This window comes from Ornithorhynchus anatinus, chromosome 5 (assembly GCF_004115215.2).
Source record: "Ornithorhynchus anatinus isolate Pmale09 chromosome 5, mOrnAna1.pri.v4, whole genome shotgun sequence".
Lineage (NCBI taxonomy): Eukaryota > Metazoa > Chordata > Mammalia > Monotremata > Ornithorhynchidae > Ornithorhynchus > Ornithorhynchus anatinus.
Window position 1 is genome coordinate 71,780,011 of NC_041732.1, and position 20,179 is coordinate 71,800,189.

Consider the following 20,179-nt stretch of genomic DNA (forward strand, 5'->3'; position numbering starts at 1 on the left):
TTGTACTTTCTCAAGCGCTTAGTACAATGCTCTGCACACACTAAGCGCTTAATAAATACGAGTGAATCAATGAATGAATGAATGAATATACCTGGCAGGCCAAAGCCTGAATGTTTTAGCGCCCGGGCTACCCACAGACATCTGCTTTGGAGTAGCCAAACCAGAAGTGAGCCCATGACAAGTTCCAAGTCAACCCGGGGTTGGCTTTCGGGTGCTCTCATGTGTGCAGGTGGGCTTGCAGCACCCCCAAGAAGTTAATTCTTTAAACGCCTGTGGTTTTCTCAGTTATGGCCACCACTGGCCAGTGTTGAAATTTCCAGCCCAGGCAGGGTATACATAATTTCATGTTCTGAGTGGGTTATTACCTCAGTCCTAGGCAGAGAACAGCATGGTCTAGTGGAAAGAGCATGGACCTGGGAGTCGGAGGACCTGGATTCTGATCCTGGTTCCATCACCTGCCTGCTGTGGGAGCTGGAGCAAATCACTTAACTTCTCTGTAGCTCTATTTCCTCATTTGTAAAACGGGGATTAAAACCTCCTCACTGCTATTTAGGCTGTAAGCTCCAGGTGGGACAGGAACTATGTTCAATCTGAATATCTTGTATCTACCCAGGCACTAGGTACACTGTTAGGCACATAGTAAGTGCATAACAAGTACCATTAAAAAAACTCATATCCTAGTCCTTGTTTCCTTATTTGCATAACAGTATGAAGAACATTTTCCAACTTCTTCAAATCACAGTAAGGGAAAACGACAATACAAGAGAATAAATATGCTCTGAACTGATGTTTTTTTGTAGAAACTATGCCTCAAACTCAGATACTCTCCTTTCAATGGCTTTAATAAAAAAATGTAACATGAGATAACGCCACAGAAAATATGAGAAAATAAAACACGGCACCTCAGCCATTCATCTTCAATATTTACAACTTTCTCTACCTGGCTATAAAAGAAATTTAATTCTAGAATTTGTTCCGTCTCTGTGTGTCTTTCTGTATAAGGTGCAATTATGTAACATACGAGGCTTCCCTTTAGGATGAATGTGCATTCTCAGTTGAAAGTGATGGCTGATTAGAAAATTGATCTCACTTTTTTCCCCCGGGTAATATATGTATTCCTTCAATAAAACTAAATATAAAACTTTCTATAAAGATATGCTAAAACTATGCTGATTCCAAAACACCTAGTAGGCTGCAATTACTTGGTTAGCTGTTGTTTTTTTAACATCAACCTAACTTTCAGAGGGAAAAAGTTGACCTATGGACCATATAAACTTTACTGATTTTTAAAATAACATTTAAAAAATGAAATTTCAGCTGCCTCCATTTCAGAATACATGTCATAATATTCTACTACTGATTTCTTGTCTCTGGCTTTGCGAGTGGACATGAACACTGTTTATCAAGTCCCAAACCAGATACCCACATTTTGACTGGCTAAAACAGGAACTCTGTTGTGAACTCTGGGTTGTGAGGGGCAAAGGTCTCATTACCTCTGCCAGGAGAGAGCAATTATCTCATCCAGGAGAGCCCATTTAACCCATTTCAGCGGGCCATTATGGCTCGGCCACGCAAAATCTCCCTGACTGCATCTATGAGCTACGGGGAGAAAGAGGGAAAGCCCCGATGCCTGACACAAAACCACCTGTACTTCCACTCAGGGAGGTGGCAAACTGGGCCCGAGCCTGCCAAGGGTGCCCGGTGGCAACGGCCCCTGCGGCAGGCTTCGTCCATGTCGGCTAGGAGCCCGCTAGGACCAAATTTACAGTGGCTACATCAGCACTGAGGATCCAACCCAGAAGCAGGAGAGGTTCAGCCGGTGGACTGGAGTGGGCCCACAGGCCTATTTTGCCCACTCCCGACCTAGACTTCTTGTATTTTCCAACCGCTGTCCCTTGAAATCTTTCACTGCTAAACTTACATACCTTCCAAAACATGGGAGACCAGTGCCCATTATTCTTAAAGCACTCAAGAAGGAGAAAAATACTTGGACATCTGTTAGAAATGAACAAAAATTCCACTGAAAAACATTTGACAATACACTAACTTCATGTCAAAACCGTATATATAATTTGTTAAAATACTCAGAAGCCCAGGAAAGGGTGAAAAAGGCAGGCTTGGGGAGAATTGATTGTGAACTTCCAAAACAGAATGTGAGACATATTCTAAACCAATGTAGGTTCCTAACTAAGAAAATCTCTACAAATCCTCCAACTGGCAACGATACCAGTTGTCAGAGTTTCTAGTGGCCAGATTTCTTAAAAAAAGGGCATTTTAAAATCGTCAATACAGAGGAAATCCACGACTGTTGTGAAGTTGGCAAAATGATGAACAGCAGCCAGCAAACGTCTCATCAATGAGGAAATGTACGCATGCTGAAAAGCGTGTCTGAAGGAACTGGAGGACTGGGTGGCTTCTGAAACTAGGAGATAGATAATACTAATGCTTCCAAAACAGGCCCAAAGGCAGAGTAGAAAGGGTGTGTCCAGAGTAGAAAGGATATACTCTTTGAGAACACCATGTTCTCTGCCAAATACCTGCTGTGTGACCTTGGGCAAGTCACTTAAGTACTCTGTGCCTCAGTTCCCTCATCTGCAAAATGGGGGCTCAATACCTACTCTCCCTACTTAGACTGTGAGCCCTGTGTAGGACAGGGACTGTGTCCAACCTGATTATTTTTTAAACTACTCCAACATTTAGTACAGTGCTTGGCTGAACTTGGTATGCTCTTAAATATCATTATTATTACTATCATTACTATTTCTGCCTGAGACATGGGGGGCGGGGTGGAGATCTCTGATAGTCTCCATCCAGTTTGATGACTTTACGAACATTAGAGTAGAATATGACAATTTGGGGCCTCTGTCTATGTAATAAGTCCAGCTAGCACTCAGGTGAAGAACCCTAGAAAATCTTCCAACACATGAATGTTCGAACAGCTATTTATATGGTGACGGTATTTCCCCGTAGAAATTACGGGAAGACTTCTTTCTCGGTGATTTTTAAATAAACAAAACATCACCTTTCAAATGTATGACATCTGTGGCAGCTGAATACTAATTATATAAATATACCTAGGATAAAAACCAGTACTACGAAAATTAAACACAGGAAAAAATTCAATAGGAATGTTAAACTTGAATTAAATTTGGAGTCACTTGTCTTTAAATAGATTTAAATAGTCATTCCTTAAATGCAAGATTCTTCTGCATTTTAAACAAATTAAAGGTACTAAAATGCAGTAAAAAAGATCACAGGAGGGAAAGTGCAACGTTACACATTCTGTCCACGGGATACTATTAGAAGTTCTTTCCCACAAATCATTAGGCTCAGGGTACTTAATATTACTAAAACTTGGTCTTTCCCATATTGAATCCTAAAGCTATGTGAACTAATGGACTGGGCAAATAGAACCTCACCCAGAAAGATATGAGAAGACATGAATTCTCCAAGACAAATTTTACAAAGAGCTTCCAAAGCCTAGGAGACGGGGAGAGGTTTGCCCTGCTACAACACTGCTTGAGAAGCCAAATATAAACTAAACTCTACGGGAGGTTAATTTGAATTAATTGGATAAAATGAGGGAAATAAAGAATGAGCCACTTTTTCAACAAATGCTATAAACCTTTGATGTGAGATGGCTGCTGCAACAGTCAAGCTGGCTGTGTTTCCGGAACTTTAAGGGCTAATAGAACAATGAAACCTAAAACGCAAATAGAGAAAAGTCATTTTCATTAAGAAGAAGGCTAAAGGGCAATCTGAATGCTAATATCCCCCAGGGCCTGCTGTGCTCCTGGTGGGCTGGCACCAGTTTTAGACTCTTGCCTGGAACCATGCTGACTTTCTTCTACCCCTGAGCCGATTTTTCCAACTCCGGGAAGAGCCAAGAGCAGGAAGTGGAAATCCTCTTGCACCTCCCAAGCGTCTCGTCTTGTCTTATGCCGTAGAGTCATGTCCGACCCATAGCGACAACCACGGACGCATCTCTCCCAGAACGCCCTACTCTCCACCTGCAATCATTCTGGGAGTGTATCCATCGAGTTTTCTTGCTAAAAATCCGGAAGTGGTTTACAATCGCAGCCTTCCATGCCCTAAACTCGAGTCTCCACCCTCGACTCTCTCCCGGGCCACTCTGCTGCCCAGCACAGGTGAATTCTGACTTGCAGCAGTTGCCTTCCACTTGCTAGCCACTGCCCAAGCTAGGAACAGAATGGGTAGGCCTCTGCTTGACTTCATGCGCCTTTATATTCATGAAAATCCAGGATCGCCTTAAGAAGGGGACTAGGCAGGAATAAAATAACCAGGAGACTGGAATTGGGGGATGGAAATTGAGTCCCAAGCTGTTCCCTCCCCAATCTTCTCCTCCACCCAACTTCCCTCACCCCCAGTTTTATCACCACCACTAATCTCCACATCTCTAAAGCCCGCAAATTGGTTTTAAACTTGACTCCACCCTTTCCTACAAGCCCACATCATCTGTCACCAAATCCCACTGGTTTTTCCTCCACAACAGAGAATCCGCTCCTTTCTCTCCAGCCACATGCCCCCCATAGGGGTCCAGGCTCTTATCATGGCCATAACTGGTACTTAGTCAACCAATCATTCATTGGCATTTATTGAGCATCTACAGTGTGCACAGCACTATGCTAAGAGCTGGGGAAAGCACAACACAAGAGTCGGTAAACGTGACCCTGGCCCATAATGGGGTTTAAAGTCTATGGCGAAAGACATATTAAATCAATTAGGGGTAGGGGAAATAGTTGAGTATAAAAATATTTACCTAAGTATTGTGGGGCTAGAGTGAGTATCCCAGTGATTAAACTCACATTCATATTCACATTCATAGCCAACACAGAGAGGAGGGTGGGATGGGGAAAATAAAGGGCTTAGTTTGGGGAGGCCTCTTGGAGGAGATATGATTTTTAGGAGGGTTTTGAAGTCGGGGAGAGTGGTGGACTGTCATATATGAAGAGGGAATGAGTTCCAGGTCTGAGGGAGGATGTGGGCAAGGGGTCGGTGGAGGAACAAACAATATCGAGATGCAAAGAGTAGGTTGGTTTTAGGAGCAGAGTGTGGGTTGGGCTGTAATCAGCAAGGTTAAGTAGGAGGGTGAGAATAGGAGGGAGAAAGCTGATTCAGTGGTTTAAAGCCAATGGTGAGGAGTTTCTGTTTAATGCAGAGGTGGGTGGGCAACTGCTGGAAGTTTCTGACAAATGGGGAGATGTGGATTTGAATGACTTTGCAGAAAAATTAACCAAATAAAGAGCAGTAGGGACTGGCCAGGGTAGAGATAGGATGCAGAAGAACAAGTGAGAAAGCTGATGCAGTAGTCAAGGTTGGAAATGATGGATATCTGGATCATCACGGCACCAGTTTGGATGAAGAGGAAAGATCAGATTCTAGAGATGTCGTGGAGGCAGAATCGACAGAATTTCATAAAGAGATCGAATGTGTGGGTTGAATGATGGAGATGAGTCAAGGATGATGTCAAGGTTATGGGACTGCGGGACGGGGGGGTGGGGGGAGGGGGGTGTCGGCACGTGTCAATAGTGATAGAAGAGTCAGGGGGAGGATAGGGTTTTGGTAGGAAGATGAGGAGTTCTGTTTAGGACACTTAAGTTTGAGGGGTTGGCATGACATCAAAAAGAGATGTTGTGGAAGCAAGATGAAATGCAAGACTGCAGAGAAGGAAAGAGGTCAGGGCTGGAGAAGCAGATCTGGGAATCACCGACACAGAGATGGCAGCTGAAGCCTTGGGTGCAAATAAGTGCTCCAAGAGAGTGGGGGTAGATTTTGGAAGGAGGCAGGAGATCTCCAGATACTGCTGGGAAAGTTGGGAGAGTCAGTGAGTGCAGAGAAGAAGGAAAAGACTGGAGAGGAACAGGGAGACTGTTTAGGAGCTCACACCTGATGGTTTCAATTTAATCGATAAAGTACGTGACGACATCATTATGGGCAAGAGATGAGGTTGGTTAGAGGACAGGGAGTTTGAAGAGGGAGTGCAACATGGGAAGCTTAATTCATCGCATCCATCTCCTTCCTGACCTTCCTGTCTCCAATCTACACTCAATCAGTGGCATTTACTGAGCAGTTCCCACAGGGAGAGCACTGTTCGAAGTACTTGAGAGTGTCTAACCCCACTAGATTGTAAACTCCTAGAATGCAGAGATCATGTGTACTAATTTACTGTACTCTTTTCAAGCTGTTGGTTTGATGCATCTTTCCAGCCCCACCCCCTCCTATCCTTTCTTCAACTCTCCTACCCCACCCAGCAGTATCTCAAGAGGAGATCTCCTGCCTTTTCCCAAAATCCACCCCCTCCACAGAATAAATGGTTAACACACTACCAACACTAATATTATTATTATATTATTTAATAATAATAAATTAGATTGATATGTACATATGAGCTATGGGGTGAATATCAAAGTTTTTGCGTCACATAAATCTTGTATTTGTAAGCAGTCTCCATTACCATGACAAAATTTCACCTTCACTTTGACGGGTAAAATTCAAAAATATATTTATCAATATAGGCTTTCCTGTATTCACAAGAGGCATAAAGATAAAGAAAGCACCAGCTCCAGTCTTGTGTGTCAACATCAAAGTACAGGATTTTAAGAAAGAGTACAAAGATTTAGTGCTCAATTTAATCAAGTAAACCTTAAACACTGATTTTTTTTTCCCAAAAAATAAAAAAAGAATCGAGTTCCACATGAAAACTAAGAATGAAACTCGGGTTGTCCCAAAATTAATTTTATTTGTGAATTGCCAAAAGCTTACACATTTTCCCCAGGAGTAATATTGCAGAAAATAAAATTCCTTTTAGCTCAAGAGTTTTGTATCAATTTATCTGAACAACAAGGTTCCCAAGATTTCTTGGGCAGTAGGAAATTCTAAATTATTACGGCACTTAATATTAGAAAGAAAAGAGCAAATCTGGGCAACTAAAGCAAGTTTCTTCTTGTCTTTACACCCAAATGTTGAAAGATACTATTTGTTCTGAGGATTTTGTATAAACTTTCAGTTCCAAGTCATTTCCTAACTATAGTACAGCTACTGCCCTAGGCAGGAAAGACTACATTTCCTACTGTATTTGGGCAATTGCTTCTGCCAAGCTATCACACTCCCTTTTTCTCATTACAAAGACAGTGAAAAGAGCCAAAAACAGTCCAATGAAAACTGCAGCTTTGCAAATGGAGAGTGGATAAGGACATTTTTTCCCAACTAGTTTTGGCTGATGAACCTGTTTTGACAATCTCAGATCATCTTGATGGTTTTGCTAGGAAAGACTGAATGGATGTGTGGAGAGGTTCTGCTTTCTAAGAATAATTAAGAATATCTTCGATTCGAGTTGAAATTAAAATATAACCAAAAGGAATGTCCTCCACTTATTATGCAGATATCAATTCTTAAGCCTTATATCCTTAAGTGTTTACTCCCTTTCATTCTCTATATTAGTTCATTTGTTCATTCATTCAATCGAATTTATTGAGTGCTTACTGTGTGCAAAACACTATACTAAGCGCTTGGGAGAGTACAATATAACAACAGACATTCCTTCCCACAACGAGCTCCCTTGCTCAGACAAATGGCACTTGATTTCTACCAGATGACTGCCTTCAACCTGATTAGCTCGTACCTACACCAGCGCTTAGAACAGTGCTTGACACATAGTAAGTGCTTAAATACTATTATTATGATTATCAGCCCTTATTAACTCAAAGGCATCATAGGAACTCTTAGCTAATACTAATTTGCTACAAGTTCCAGATCTCAAAAGGCCACATAGTAACATATTCCTAACCACCACTGGGAATTAGAAAAGCAGACAACAAGAGGAGACTAAAAACCTATTAGTTAACGTGAAATTCGGGATTTACTTTGGGAATTGCAGCCTCAGTCTATTACCAAAATCATCTTATCTTTATAGTTTGACACTGATGGGTGGAGGGCACAAGGAAAGGTGGAGGCAGCAGTATCAATCAGCAAACAGGTTCAGGAACGATTTAGCATTAATTGCTAAGCCCCCCCATTACTTCCTTCAAAATGAACAATAAGCAGTGCAATTCACCACTGCACAAAACATTTTCAGAAAGAAGCCACAAAGATTAAAACACAGCCAGAATTTAGAGAATGTTTAAACTCTATTTCTTTAAGGGTAACCATAATAATAATAATAATGGCATTTGTTAAGGGCTTACCATGTGCCAGGCATTGTACCTAAGCACTGGGGTGGACACAAGCAAATCAGGACGGGCACAGTCCCTATCCCATGTGGGGCTCAGAGCCTCAATCCCCAGTTTACAGAGGAGGTAACTGAGGCACGGAGAAGTGAAGTGACTTGCCCAGGGTGACACAGCCGACAAGTGGCGGAGCCGGGATCAGATCCCTTGACCTTCTGACTCCCAGGTCCGTGCTCTATCCACTACGCGATGCTGCTTTTAAAAAAACAAATGGGGTTGGGGACAGTCCCCATCCAATATGGGGCTCACAGTCTCAATCCCCATTTTAATGATGAGGTAACTGAGGCACAAAGAAGTGAAGCGATTTGCCCAAGGTCACACAGCAGACAAGTGGTGGAGCCGGAATTAGAATCCATAACCTCCTCACTCCCAGGCCCGTGCTCTATCCACTTCGCCATCACCTTACCTAAATCCCCATTTCACTTATGAGATGACTGATTTAAAAGGCTATCGTTATTATCATTATTATTATGGTATTGGTTAAATGCTTACTATGTGTCAAGTGCAGTTCTAAAACTAGGGTAGATACAAGTTAATCGGGATGGGCCCAGGCCCTGTCCAACATGGACAGTCTAAATATGCGGTTTACAGTCTAAGTAATAGGGTAACATTAAGGCAGGGCGGGATAGGATAAGTGCTTGGATCAGCGCGTTAACCGTTTGGACGGAGAGGAAGGGGCAGATTCTGGAGATGATGTGACAGTCGACCCAACGAGATTTGGTGCCGGACTGAATACGAAGGTAGAATGAGACGGATGAGTGGAAGACAATGCCAAGGTTACGGCTATGTATCCGAGGGAAAGCCAGAGTCAGTTGCAAACTCAGAGGCCTGGAGGTTATAATCTGACTGACTCTCACAATGACCAAATTCAACTCACAGGAGAATATAAAGTTATTCAAAAAGGGAGTGAGGTGCAACTCTGGGTCATGAAAAAGATCGGGTGGCACAACTAACAGACAATTACGCTCCCCACCTTCAAAGCCTTACTGAAGGCCCATCTCCTCTAAGAGGCCTTCCCAACTAAGTCCTCATTTCCTCTTTTCCCACTGCCTTCTGTGCCACCCTGATTTGCTCCCATTATTTGCCCCTCCCTCAGCCCCACAGCACTTCTGCACAAATCCGGAATTTAATTATTTATATCAATAAATCTCGCCCTAAACTGTGAGCTCAATGTGAGCAGCGAATGTGCCTAATAACTGTTGTGCTATACTCCCCTAACTGCTTAATACAGTGCTCTCTGTACACAATAAGCACTCAATAAATTCGACCGAATCATTCATTCAATCATATTTACTGAGCGCTTACTGTGTGCAGAGCACTGTATTAAGCACTTGGGAGAGTGCAATATAACAATAAGCATATACATTAACATTTGGCTGATTGATCAGATTATTGATTATGATCAGAGTTCATATTATAATAATTCTTCGGGTCACTTCATGAAACCAATGACAAAATATATGGGTGTGTGTGGGTATGTGTGTGGGTATGTGTGTGTGTGTAATAATAATGATGGTTTTTATCAAGCATTTACTTTGTGCCAAGCACTGTTCTAAGTACTGGGGTAGATACAAGGTTATCGGGTTGTCCCATGTGGGGCTCACAGTCTTAACCCCCATTTTACAGATGAGGGAATTGAGGCACAGAGAAGTGAAGTGACTTGCACAAAGTCACACAGGGGACAAATGGTGGATCCGAGATTAGAACCCAGGACCTTCTGACTCCCAGACCAGGCTCTTCCACTAAGCCATGCTGCTTCTCTATACACACATGTACACACATATATGCATGCATACATCCACATGTATACCCATATACGTACACATATACATTTATTCATTCAATAGTATTTACTGAGACTTACTTTGTGCAGATCACTGTACTAAGCACTTGGGAGAGTTCACTACCACAATAAACAGACATACTCCTTGCCCACAACGAGCTTACAGTCTAGAGCGGGGGAGACAGGCATTAATATAAAAAAATGAATTATAGATATGTACGTCAGTGCTGTGGGGCCGGGAGCGGAGAAGAACAGAGGGAGTAAGTCAGGGTGACGCAGAAGGGAGTGGGAGAAGAGGAAAGGCGATACATATGTACTCACACGCGCGCGCACACACACATACACAGGGAAAAGCTTTGGAAATAGTACCCAGAGTTAAAGAGGGAGAGGAAACTAAAGATAATTCAGAAATGAACAAAATTGCTTAACAGGCAAAGCAATGGACACAGTTAATCAGTAGCACAAACTGAACACCTATAAGTGCAGGGCACTTTACTAACTGCTTGGGAGAGTTCGATGGAGGTAGAAGATATGATCCCTTGCTCTCAAGGAGCTTACAATTAAATGAGGGAGCCAGACACACAAAACTGTAAATCCAGGACTTTTTTTTTCAGGATTTGGATATGTTTTTTTAAAAATATCAACCCACCAGCCACCTCTAGCACTTATATATTTATTTATATCCTTCCTCAGCACCTGCAAATAAAATGTACTATCAACTGTTCAGTCAATTCTTTATTCTGATTATCCCATTTTTAAATATTTCTGTCAGACTTCCCCACTGGAGCATAAGCTCCTCCTAATGATGATGATGATGATGATGTTGGTATTTGTTAAATGCTTGCTATGTGCAGAGCACTGTTCTAAGCTCTGGGGTATACAGGCTAATCAGGTTGTCCCACACAGGCTCACGGTCTTAATCCCCATTTTACAGATGAGGTAACAGACACAGAGAAGTTAAGTGACTTGCCCACAGTCACACAGTTGACAAGTGGCAGAGCCGCGATTCGAACCCATGACCTCTGACTCCCAAGCCCGGGCTCTTTCAACTGAGCCACGCTGCTTCTCTAAGCATGGTGGCCTCCCGAAGAAGTACAGGCCTGGGAGTCAGAGGACCTAGGTTCTACTCTAGCTCCACTGCATGTCTGCTGTGTGACCTTGGGCATGTCACTTAACTGCTCTGTTCCTCCGTTTCTTCTTCAGTAAAATGGGAATTTAATGCCTGTTCTCTCTCCTATTTAAACTGTGAGCCCCATGTGGGACAGGGGACTGTGATTCTGACCTGATCAACTTGTATCTACACCGTTGCTCGGTACAGTGTTTGGCACGGAGTAAGCGCATCACAAACTGCACAATTTCTATTGTTGTTGTTGTTGCCGGTTGGGGAAAGCGACTTTGACTTCTGTTGTGCTTTCCCAGGTGTTCAGTTCTGTACAATGCTCCCAGTTGGCGGTCAGATACTATTATCACCACTAGAGATGCTAGTGATAAGGGGCCTGAGGAGCCAAGACGCACATACTAGCTAAATCCTGTTGCGGAGGCTCCCTGCCTTGAGTTGCCATGGACTACTTGCCCAGGGGCACCACCAGAACAAGGCTAGCAGGGCAGTCATTCTAAATGCAGACTGTTTCGAGGGATTTCAGCTGAGGCTGCGACCCTGCTACTGGGCAAAAGTGGCATGAGCTGCCTGCCACGGATGAAGGCCGGAATGGAGGTGGAAAGAGGAGGAGAAAGGAACCTCCCTCCCAAAGATCAAGCCCCAGAAGTCACCAGGAATTTCGCCCAAATATCAAAAATCTTAGCCAGCTTTCTCTTTTCCCCAGACCCTTCCCTTTCATGGAATCAAACAACAATATTTACTGAACGCTCACTGTGGGCAAACCACTGTACTAATAAGTACCTATGGAGGGCAAAAAAAAAAAAAGGTGGGTTGACATCCAGTAGATCGGGGAGTGGGGTATCAAGGCAGGTGCGCGGAGGCAAGATGACCACTGGTAAGGGAGAGGGACAATGAGACAGCTGGATGTGAGGAGGGATGTAGAAAAGAGGACGGTACCTATAAAAAAAAAAAGGACTGGGAGAAACAGTAAATGAAGAGAGAGCTGGGCACCAGTGGCCTCTTGTCATTGCCAAAACTGGGGTTCTTTAATGGCCAGGAAACCCAGCCAAAAACAAGAAATGCCGTAACACGGAAGGATCGTGTGATCGATCCCATGTTTATAAAAAAAACAATGATCTTTTCCCCAGAAAGGCAGCACAGCTGAGAGGTCTAAACAAGTTCTGAATTTGACTTCAACTTGTGTCACTGACTCACTGTTCAATTCCAAGTTACTTAACCTTCTTAGGTCTTAGTGTTTTCTCATCTATAAAAAATGAAGGGAAAATTTCAAGCCTACTTCACGGTGGCAATCGTTTTAAAGGATAACTATTTTAAATTCTTAGATTTTCAAAATATAAATTGTCATATGCTAATACAAAATTAACCAAAAATAATGTGAATATTCATGAGGAGTCTAAATCTTATGTATCAAAACCAAAATAAAATCAACTTTAAAACACCTACACCCACAAGTAACATGCAGTCCTACTGATGCCATAATAGTTCAAAGCTATGACAAGTGTAGGAAATGACTGTACTCTGACTTACATTTCACTGGCTCAGGCCCTGATTTTCAAAGTTATTTTAATGAACCCTTTCTCACAAACCCAAAGGCAGCGTTCCCCCGTTTTCCTTATTTTAGTCAATCGTATTTGAGCACTTACTGTGTGCACGGCACTGTACTAAGTGCTTGGGAGAATACGATATAACAATAAACGAATTCCCGGCTCGTAACACGCTTCCAGATTAGCGGCTTAGCAGATGACTGTCCTGAGTTTCTTAATTCACAAAACTTAAGATAAATTTCTGCCTTATTTTTCAACCAATTTTATCAAGATTCCTGGAACGCAAAGCCTTCCCTGATTAAAATCTTATCTCCCCACTCTATCCCCCATTCTACTGCTACTTCAGTGCTTGTGTGTCACCTACGCACTTGGGTACGCTCAACACCACACTGTGACGCTTATATACTTATCTTTATATTTTATATTGCTTCTCCCTACCTGTAAATTCAATACCAAATGGCAAGACAAGATGACAAACAATGACGCTCTGGATTTAATCACTCTCCCAACATCGAGGCTAATTTAATCACTCTCCCAACATCGAGGCTACATTTGCCTTAGTACAGCTGCATTGAGTGGGACAAGTGAAAAGAATGAGCAACTTAAAGCTACCCAAAGAGCGGCTGTATGGAGAGCTGAAATTAGGAAACTGAAAGCAAGGAGGACAGCGGAAGTATTTTAAGGATGGGGTAAAACGGAGCCTGAAAACTACAGGTTAGTTGCTGAGGGCAGACCAGCCGGGTGCAAGGCCACCGAGAAGGGAGTAGGTTCTCCTTGAGCGGATGCTTCACACCGAAAGAGAGGCAAGACGGCAAAAGAGCAAACGATGCCAGGTGCTCTATTGGGCACTGCAACACAATAATAAGGGACAAACCAATTCTGTACTCAATGATGCCAGGACTGTGGATCCCCGCAGTCCGTGTGGCCTCTTCAGCCACACTTCAATCAATCAACCAGTGGTAATCAATGAGGTGCTTACTGTGCACAGAGCACTGTACTAAGCTCTCGGAAAAGGACAATATGACAGAGTTGGCAGACACGCTCCCTGCCCACAACAAGCTTGCAATCTAGAGATGACTCCAACCTGATAAGCTTGCATCTACTCCGCCGCTTAGAACAGTGCTTGGCACATAGTAAGTGCTTAACAAATACCACTAGTATTCTGATTATTATTAACTTCACCATCAGTGGTGTCATCTTCTAGTATGAAGACAATCTCCAGTGGTTGCGTATCCACCTCCCTATCAAAAAAAAACTCCTCACCATTGGCTTTAAAACACTCCATCACCTTGCCCCCTCCTACCTCACCTTGCTTCTCTCCATCTACAAACAGGGCCACACACTTCACTCCTCTGGTGCTAAATTTTTCACTGTGCCTCCATCTCGCCTGTCTCGCTGCCGACCCCTGGACCACGTCCTACTTCTGGCGTGGAACGCCCGCCTTCCTCAGATCAGCCAATTACTCTCCCCCACTTCAAAGTCTTACTGAAGGCACATCTCCTCCGAGAGGCCTTCCCGGACTAAGCCCCACTCTTCCTCATCTCCCTCTCTCTTCTGCGTAGCCCTGACTTCCTCCTTTTTTCTTCTGCCTCTTCCCTGTCCCACAGCACATATACCTATAATTTTATTTATTTATATTGATGTCTGTTTATTTGTATTGATGTCTGTCTCCCCCTCGTCCCCTCAGACTGTGAGCTCATGGAGGTGAGGCATTGTCACTCTTTATTGCTGTATTGTATTTTTCCATGCGCTTACTACAGTGCTCTGTACACAGTGAGCACTTAATAAATACAACTGAATGAATGACAACTACATTGTGGGTATGTCTGTCTCCCCTTCTTGTCTGTGAGCTCGTTGTAGAAATGGAATGTCTAGTTTGTTATACTGTACTTTCCCAAGCGATTAGTAATAATGATGATGATGTTTATTAAGCGCTTACTATGTGCCAAGCAGAGTTCTAAGCATCAGGCAGATACAAGGTAATCAGGTTGAGGCACGGAGAAGTTAAGTAGCTTGTTCAAGGTCACACAGCAGACAAGTGGAGGAGCCCAGATTAGAACCCACATCCTCTGACTCCCAAGCCCGTGCTGTTTCCACTAAGCCAAGCTGCCTCTCATACAGTGCACAGTAGAGTGTTCTGCACACAGTCAGTGCTCAATAAATACAGCTGAATGAATACTACACAGTATACAATACTAAACAATATATACACACACAACGTGCAAGCACTTAGTACACTGCTCTGTACAGAATATATGTGTGCGCAATAATAATAATAAAAATAATGTTGGTATTTGTTATGCGCTTACTATGTGCAGAGCACTGTTCTAAGCGCTGGGATAGTTACAGGGTAATCAGGCTGTCCCACGTGAGGCTCACAGTTAATCCCCATTTTCCAGATGAGACCTCCGACTCCCAAGCCCGGGCTCTTTCCAGTAAGCCACGCTGCTTCTCTACTGATTGATAACAAAACCAACACAAATAAATGGAAACTAAAATTTAAATTACTGTCCTCTCATCCCAATTTGGCTCCAGGAGCCACAGAGAAAAACAATAAGCTCCTCTACCCTTCCTCGCAATTTCTGCTTGCAACAGTCTGATGGGTGGTCTGAGCTCCATATCACTGCCCAAAAGCAAGCAGCCTCCATGGCCAACAGCAATGCAATTATCATATAAGTTGGCAAGATATGTGTCTCAGAGGTACAGTAAGATCATCACAGAAGGTACTTCCACCACATACCTTGTGCTCCAGTAAGGAATCAAATTAAATCCAACTTCCATTTCCCTCAAACACTAGTGTATATAGTATCTTTGAGTAGTTCAGCCAAACACTAAAGGTATTTTATGATCTTAACAGCTCCAGGGTTTCCAAAAATCCTAACAGTCCAAAAATACTGTTGTCCCTCCCCACATAATACGCTATAAAAATCAATTTAAAGAGGGGGTTTTGGGGTTAAAGCCATATAATAGGACTGAAATCAAGCATTAAAAACCTTTTAAAAACATCTTTTGAATGTCCTATTTCTTTTACTATGATGTGTTATTTTCAGAAAAGTAAAATCTCTCTTTAAGTAATCACTTTCCAAGATAATTCTCTCCACTCCCTCTGAAAATCACCTTATTTGAACACTTCTCTATGAATCTCTGAAGTCTCTTTATTATGCGGATATCCACACTCTAATATTACCACTTTACCACTAGATTTTCTAGAGAAAATACTTCAAACCACCTCCAGTAGTACCTTGCTTTGCACTCCTAGTTTTGATCCACGTGAACTAGAGAAAAAAAGGAGATGCAATACTGGTTTGGCTAGCTTAAGAGACGCTATAGGAGACAGAAAACAAACCCAAGAGAAAGGACATACATGTTTTAAAATAGTAGCTCACAAAAGTGAGTTGAGCTTATTTAGAGAAAAAAAAATGTCAGACTCAGACTGCTGCATTAGTTTTGCCTTGAAATAGTGCCATATACTGTATGTACGTCATTTTAAATCTAGATATGGAGATTGGGGAATGTGGTACATTTTTAAAGTCAAATAGTGAAAGCTAATTAATGACTAAACAAAAAGAATCTCAGTCTGGACCACATACATGAGCTCCTAATATGTCTAATTATGAAATAGTAATTTGTTCAATCAGAAACTGGCATTAGCATAATTATTTCAGGCTTTGGGCCTCAAAAATGTTCACTTAAAAATGTGAAATCCTGTAATAGTTCATCTAATGAAGATGTGAATACCAAACGGATTATGAAATACAGTTAGCTCTTTAACTAATGCACTCCATAGAGGCAGTCAATATGTTTTTCTTTCTTAAACTAGAAATAAAAATTAAGCCTAACATTGAGTGGTACCTAGGACCCTGAGTTCTTTGAAAACGTCTGTTGAATTAATAAGGAGCAATGCATAAATTTATATAAAAATCAACCATCTTAGTAACTGGTCTTTCTATACAACATTAAAACTACTTACATTCATTCATTCAATCGTATTTATTGAGCGCTTACTGTGTGCAAAGCACTGTACTATGTGCTTGGGACAGTACAATATAACAGTCACATTCCCTGCCCACAACGAGCTTACAGTCTAGAGGGGCAGACGGACATTAAAATGAATAAATACATAAATTCAAATATGTACATTCATTCATTCAATAGTATTTCTTGAGCGCTTACTATGTGCAGAGCACTGTATTAAGCGCTTGGAATGTACAATTCGGCAACAGATAGAGACAATCCCTGACCAAAGATGGGCTCACAGTCTAAATGATGTGCATATGTACATAAAAGGGATATATATCACACAATCCAAAACCTCCTAAAGTCCATTATGTTGAGAAGCAAAACTCAGTGAATACATTTAAACAAAACAAGTTAACCAACTCTTCAAAAGGGAATTTAGATGTTTGGCCAGCTTTTTATACCTACTGAACTCCTGAAATGACAATACGTGTGTATGGCTAAGAAAAGGCTCCCATGTCCAGGATCCAGAATGGATTTATTCTAAAAGCTACATATTACTCTTCTATTGAAATATTCTTTTTTTGACATTGTTTAGGGCTGAACCTACAACTCTGAGAAAGTTAAGAAAATAGTCCATGTCATTTACAGGAGAAATTAAAGTTCTGGTCTCCAAAAAGATCTATTATTTGACTTGCACACGTGTGCTGTCCTCAAATTCTTAAAGTTATTTCATGTACAAATTCCTACATGCAGTTAGGGATTGACAAGAAAATGTGTTGCTCCCAAAATTCAATGTCAATGACAAATTCTGTTTTGCTGGATCTGCTTGATGCTCTGAGGCAAAGCCTGTTTCCTTTTTTTCCCTTCCAACTAAAGAGCCTAGTAAAAAATTACAGGCAAATTGCCACGATCACCATTAAATGATAAGAACAAGCAACTGTCCTTAGTCTCCCAGGGGAACAAGGACCAGTAACTAAGAGGAATTTCCTCACTCCTATCATCAGTGCTATTGTCATTGAGCTGACTGAAGGGAATCACTCAATTTCCAGAGAGCATAATTCACTGTTAAACATAACTGCTTTAAAATACAGTATCCTTCCAGATTTCTCATTAAATTTCACACAAGGGCATACGCTTCTGCTAGGAAGTCATTTAATTATTTTGAGCGTCATCTAAGTAATTCTTTGTTTGAGTATTTCTCTTCAAATGTATATCAATTAATAAAATCAATTCCACTAATCTCAGGGAACAAAAAATGGCATTAAAATACACTCAAATGGCATACCTAAAAATAAGCTACAAGCGATTTGCCCTATCATGGTTCCAGATTCAATGACCAGAAGAAACTTGTTTTAATTCTTTTGGCCACTCTGCTAACCAGACTGGTGGAAGCTACACTGACTGGGGGGCTTCTGAAACTTTTTTTTTGTCTTGAAGTACCTATTCTGAATACTTAGTAATATATTTTTACATGTAAAATGTTTACAGTAAATTACAAATAATTGATTAGTAAGACATGCATTAAATAAGCAGTTTCATAAAAGTGAGAACTTTTAATTCTATTTTGAGACAAAAAAAATTACATAATTTCTTATCATACCTCCAAAGAATATAACTTTAAGCCCAGTCCCTGGGAGGCAAAAGCAGCTCTGAACTGTACAATAGAGTCTTAGATCTAGGTAAGCAACAGGAAGTGGACCATTTTTCACCCAAGTTACTGAGGTCAAAGTTTTCCTAGCTGGCAAAGTGGGAGTGTGGCCTTCTTAGGAAAAAGTCCAAAAATTCTTACTTTCCCAAGACATCACAACCTCACTGAAAAGCAACTAAAGTTTTGTTTTGCCCCCTTATATTACTGATCATCTAGGGCCCAACAAAACAAAATAAAAAATTAAGCATCCTAAATAACTTTAATGACATTGTGCTTCCAGCTAGATGAATCCAGAGTTTTGAAAGTTGCTGCATATGGGCATCTTCCACTATTAGAATACAAATTCACTGGTAAAAAGACCCATCCCTAAAAAATACCATGATTTCAAAGATGAAACACGATTTCGTGGGTTGTACACAACCCCGGCATTAAGGAATACAAGCCAACAGTCCCCTGAAAAGGAACACTGTCTTCCCCCCAAAATAGGCCTCTAATCACTCCTCATACAAATATCAAAGACTTGTACCACTGCATCCTTGGTTCTTAATAATTTCTTTGGGGAAGTAAAATCAGTTAATTCTCCAATGGAAATTTCTTTGCCAGAGAGGATTAAGTACTGTTTTGCTGATAAGTCTATTATTACCCATTTTTAATTGTAATGTTACATTGTCAAGCACTGTATTGTTTTGTATTACAGCAAAGTATCTTCATTAATTCATGACAACAGCAAGAACTAATGTTTAAATCAGATGCATGCAGAGTTTAACTACCCCTCTGAGACAACAAAACTCAAGAAAACACAAACAATATAGACTCATGCTATGTTAGTCAGCGTGCACATTCTATCTAGCCAACTCAAGGCTCATAGCATGACTTTAAGAGATACACTCAGAAACACATTAGCTTCTGATGACTTCCAGGTAGAGTCTTTTTGGTCAATAAAATTCAGACTAATATTTTGACAACTAAAGGACCACAATGGGACCGATTAACAAAGAACCCCCCAGATGATGACTTATCTACCTCATTAGTGTTCCAGCGGTGCCTCTCTTTTGGTAAACTTGAACATTTTGGTAGACATTCAAGCAGCTTTTTCGGTAAAAAGATTTTTACATGACTGCCATTGCTGTTCCCGTGATCATCTAGAAAAAAAGAGAGCACAGAGTAGTCAGAAGAAGAGACAGAAGCACCACAGACTCAAAATTTAAGCACTGATTACTTTTTCTATGCATTCATATGAATGACAATCACAGACGTTATCTTCAAAATTTCAGTAAACGCGACACGGCTTTGGACGACAATATACAAAGGTTTGTATTATCTACTCTTCTCATTTTGGTTTATCACAGGGAAGGTACCACATAGGCAAATTATTAAGGATAATTCAAGGTTCAGTTCTGGGTCTCCTCCTATTCTCCATCTACACCCACTCCCTTGGAGAACTCATTTGCTCCCATGGCTTCAACTACCACCTCTATGCAGATACTACCCAAATCTACATCTCCTCCTCCTCCTTTCCAGGCTCACCTCTCCTCCTGCCTTCAAGATATCTCTACTTGAATGCCCTCCTGTCACCTCAAACTTAACATGTCCAAACCAGAGCTCCTCATCTTCCCACCCAAACCCTGTCCTCTCCCTGACTTTCCCATCACTGTAGGCGGTACCTCTATTCTTTCTGTCTCACCATCCTGTAACCTTGGCATTATCCTTGACTCCTCTCTGTCATTCAACCCACATATTCAATCCATCATCAAATCCTGTCAGTCCCATCTTCCCAACATCGCTAAAATCCACCCTTTCCTCTCCATCCAAACTACCACCATGTTAATACAATCACTTATCCTACCCCATCTGGATTATTCTATCAGCCTCCTTGCT

At 41.6% G+C, this 20,179-nt stretch overlaps 1 protein-coding gene across 7 annotated transcripts in view; it reads right to left on the reverse strand.

Moving 5' to 3' along the window:
- CAMTA1 (calmodulin binding transcription activator 1) overlaps positions 1–20,179 on the reverse strand; it is a 1,175,303-nt gene that overhangs the window by 1,120,905 nt on the left and 34,219 nt on the right. For all 7 annotated transcript variants that reach the window (XM_039912082.1, XM_029064835.2, XM_039912081.1 and 4 more), the window contains exon 2: positions 19,325–19,443. In XM_039912082.1, coding sequence (XP_039768016.1) covers positions 19,325–19,443 — 119 coding nt within the window. The remainder of the gene's footprint in view (positions 1–19,324; positions 19,444–20,179) is intronic.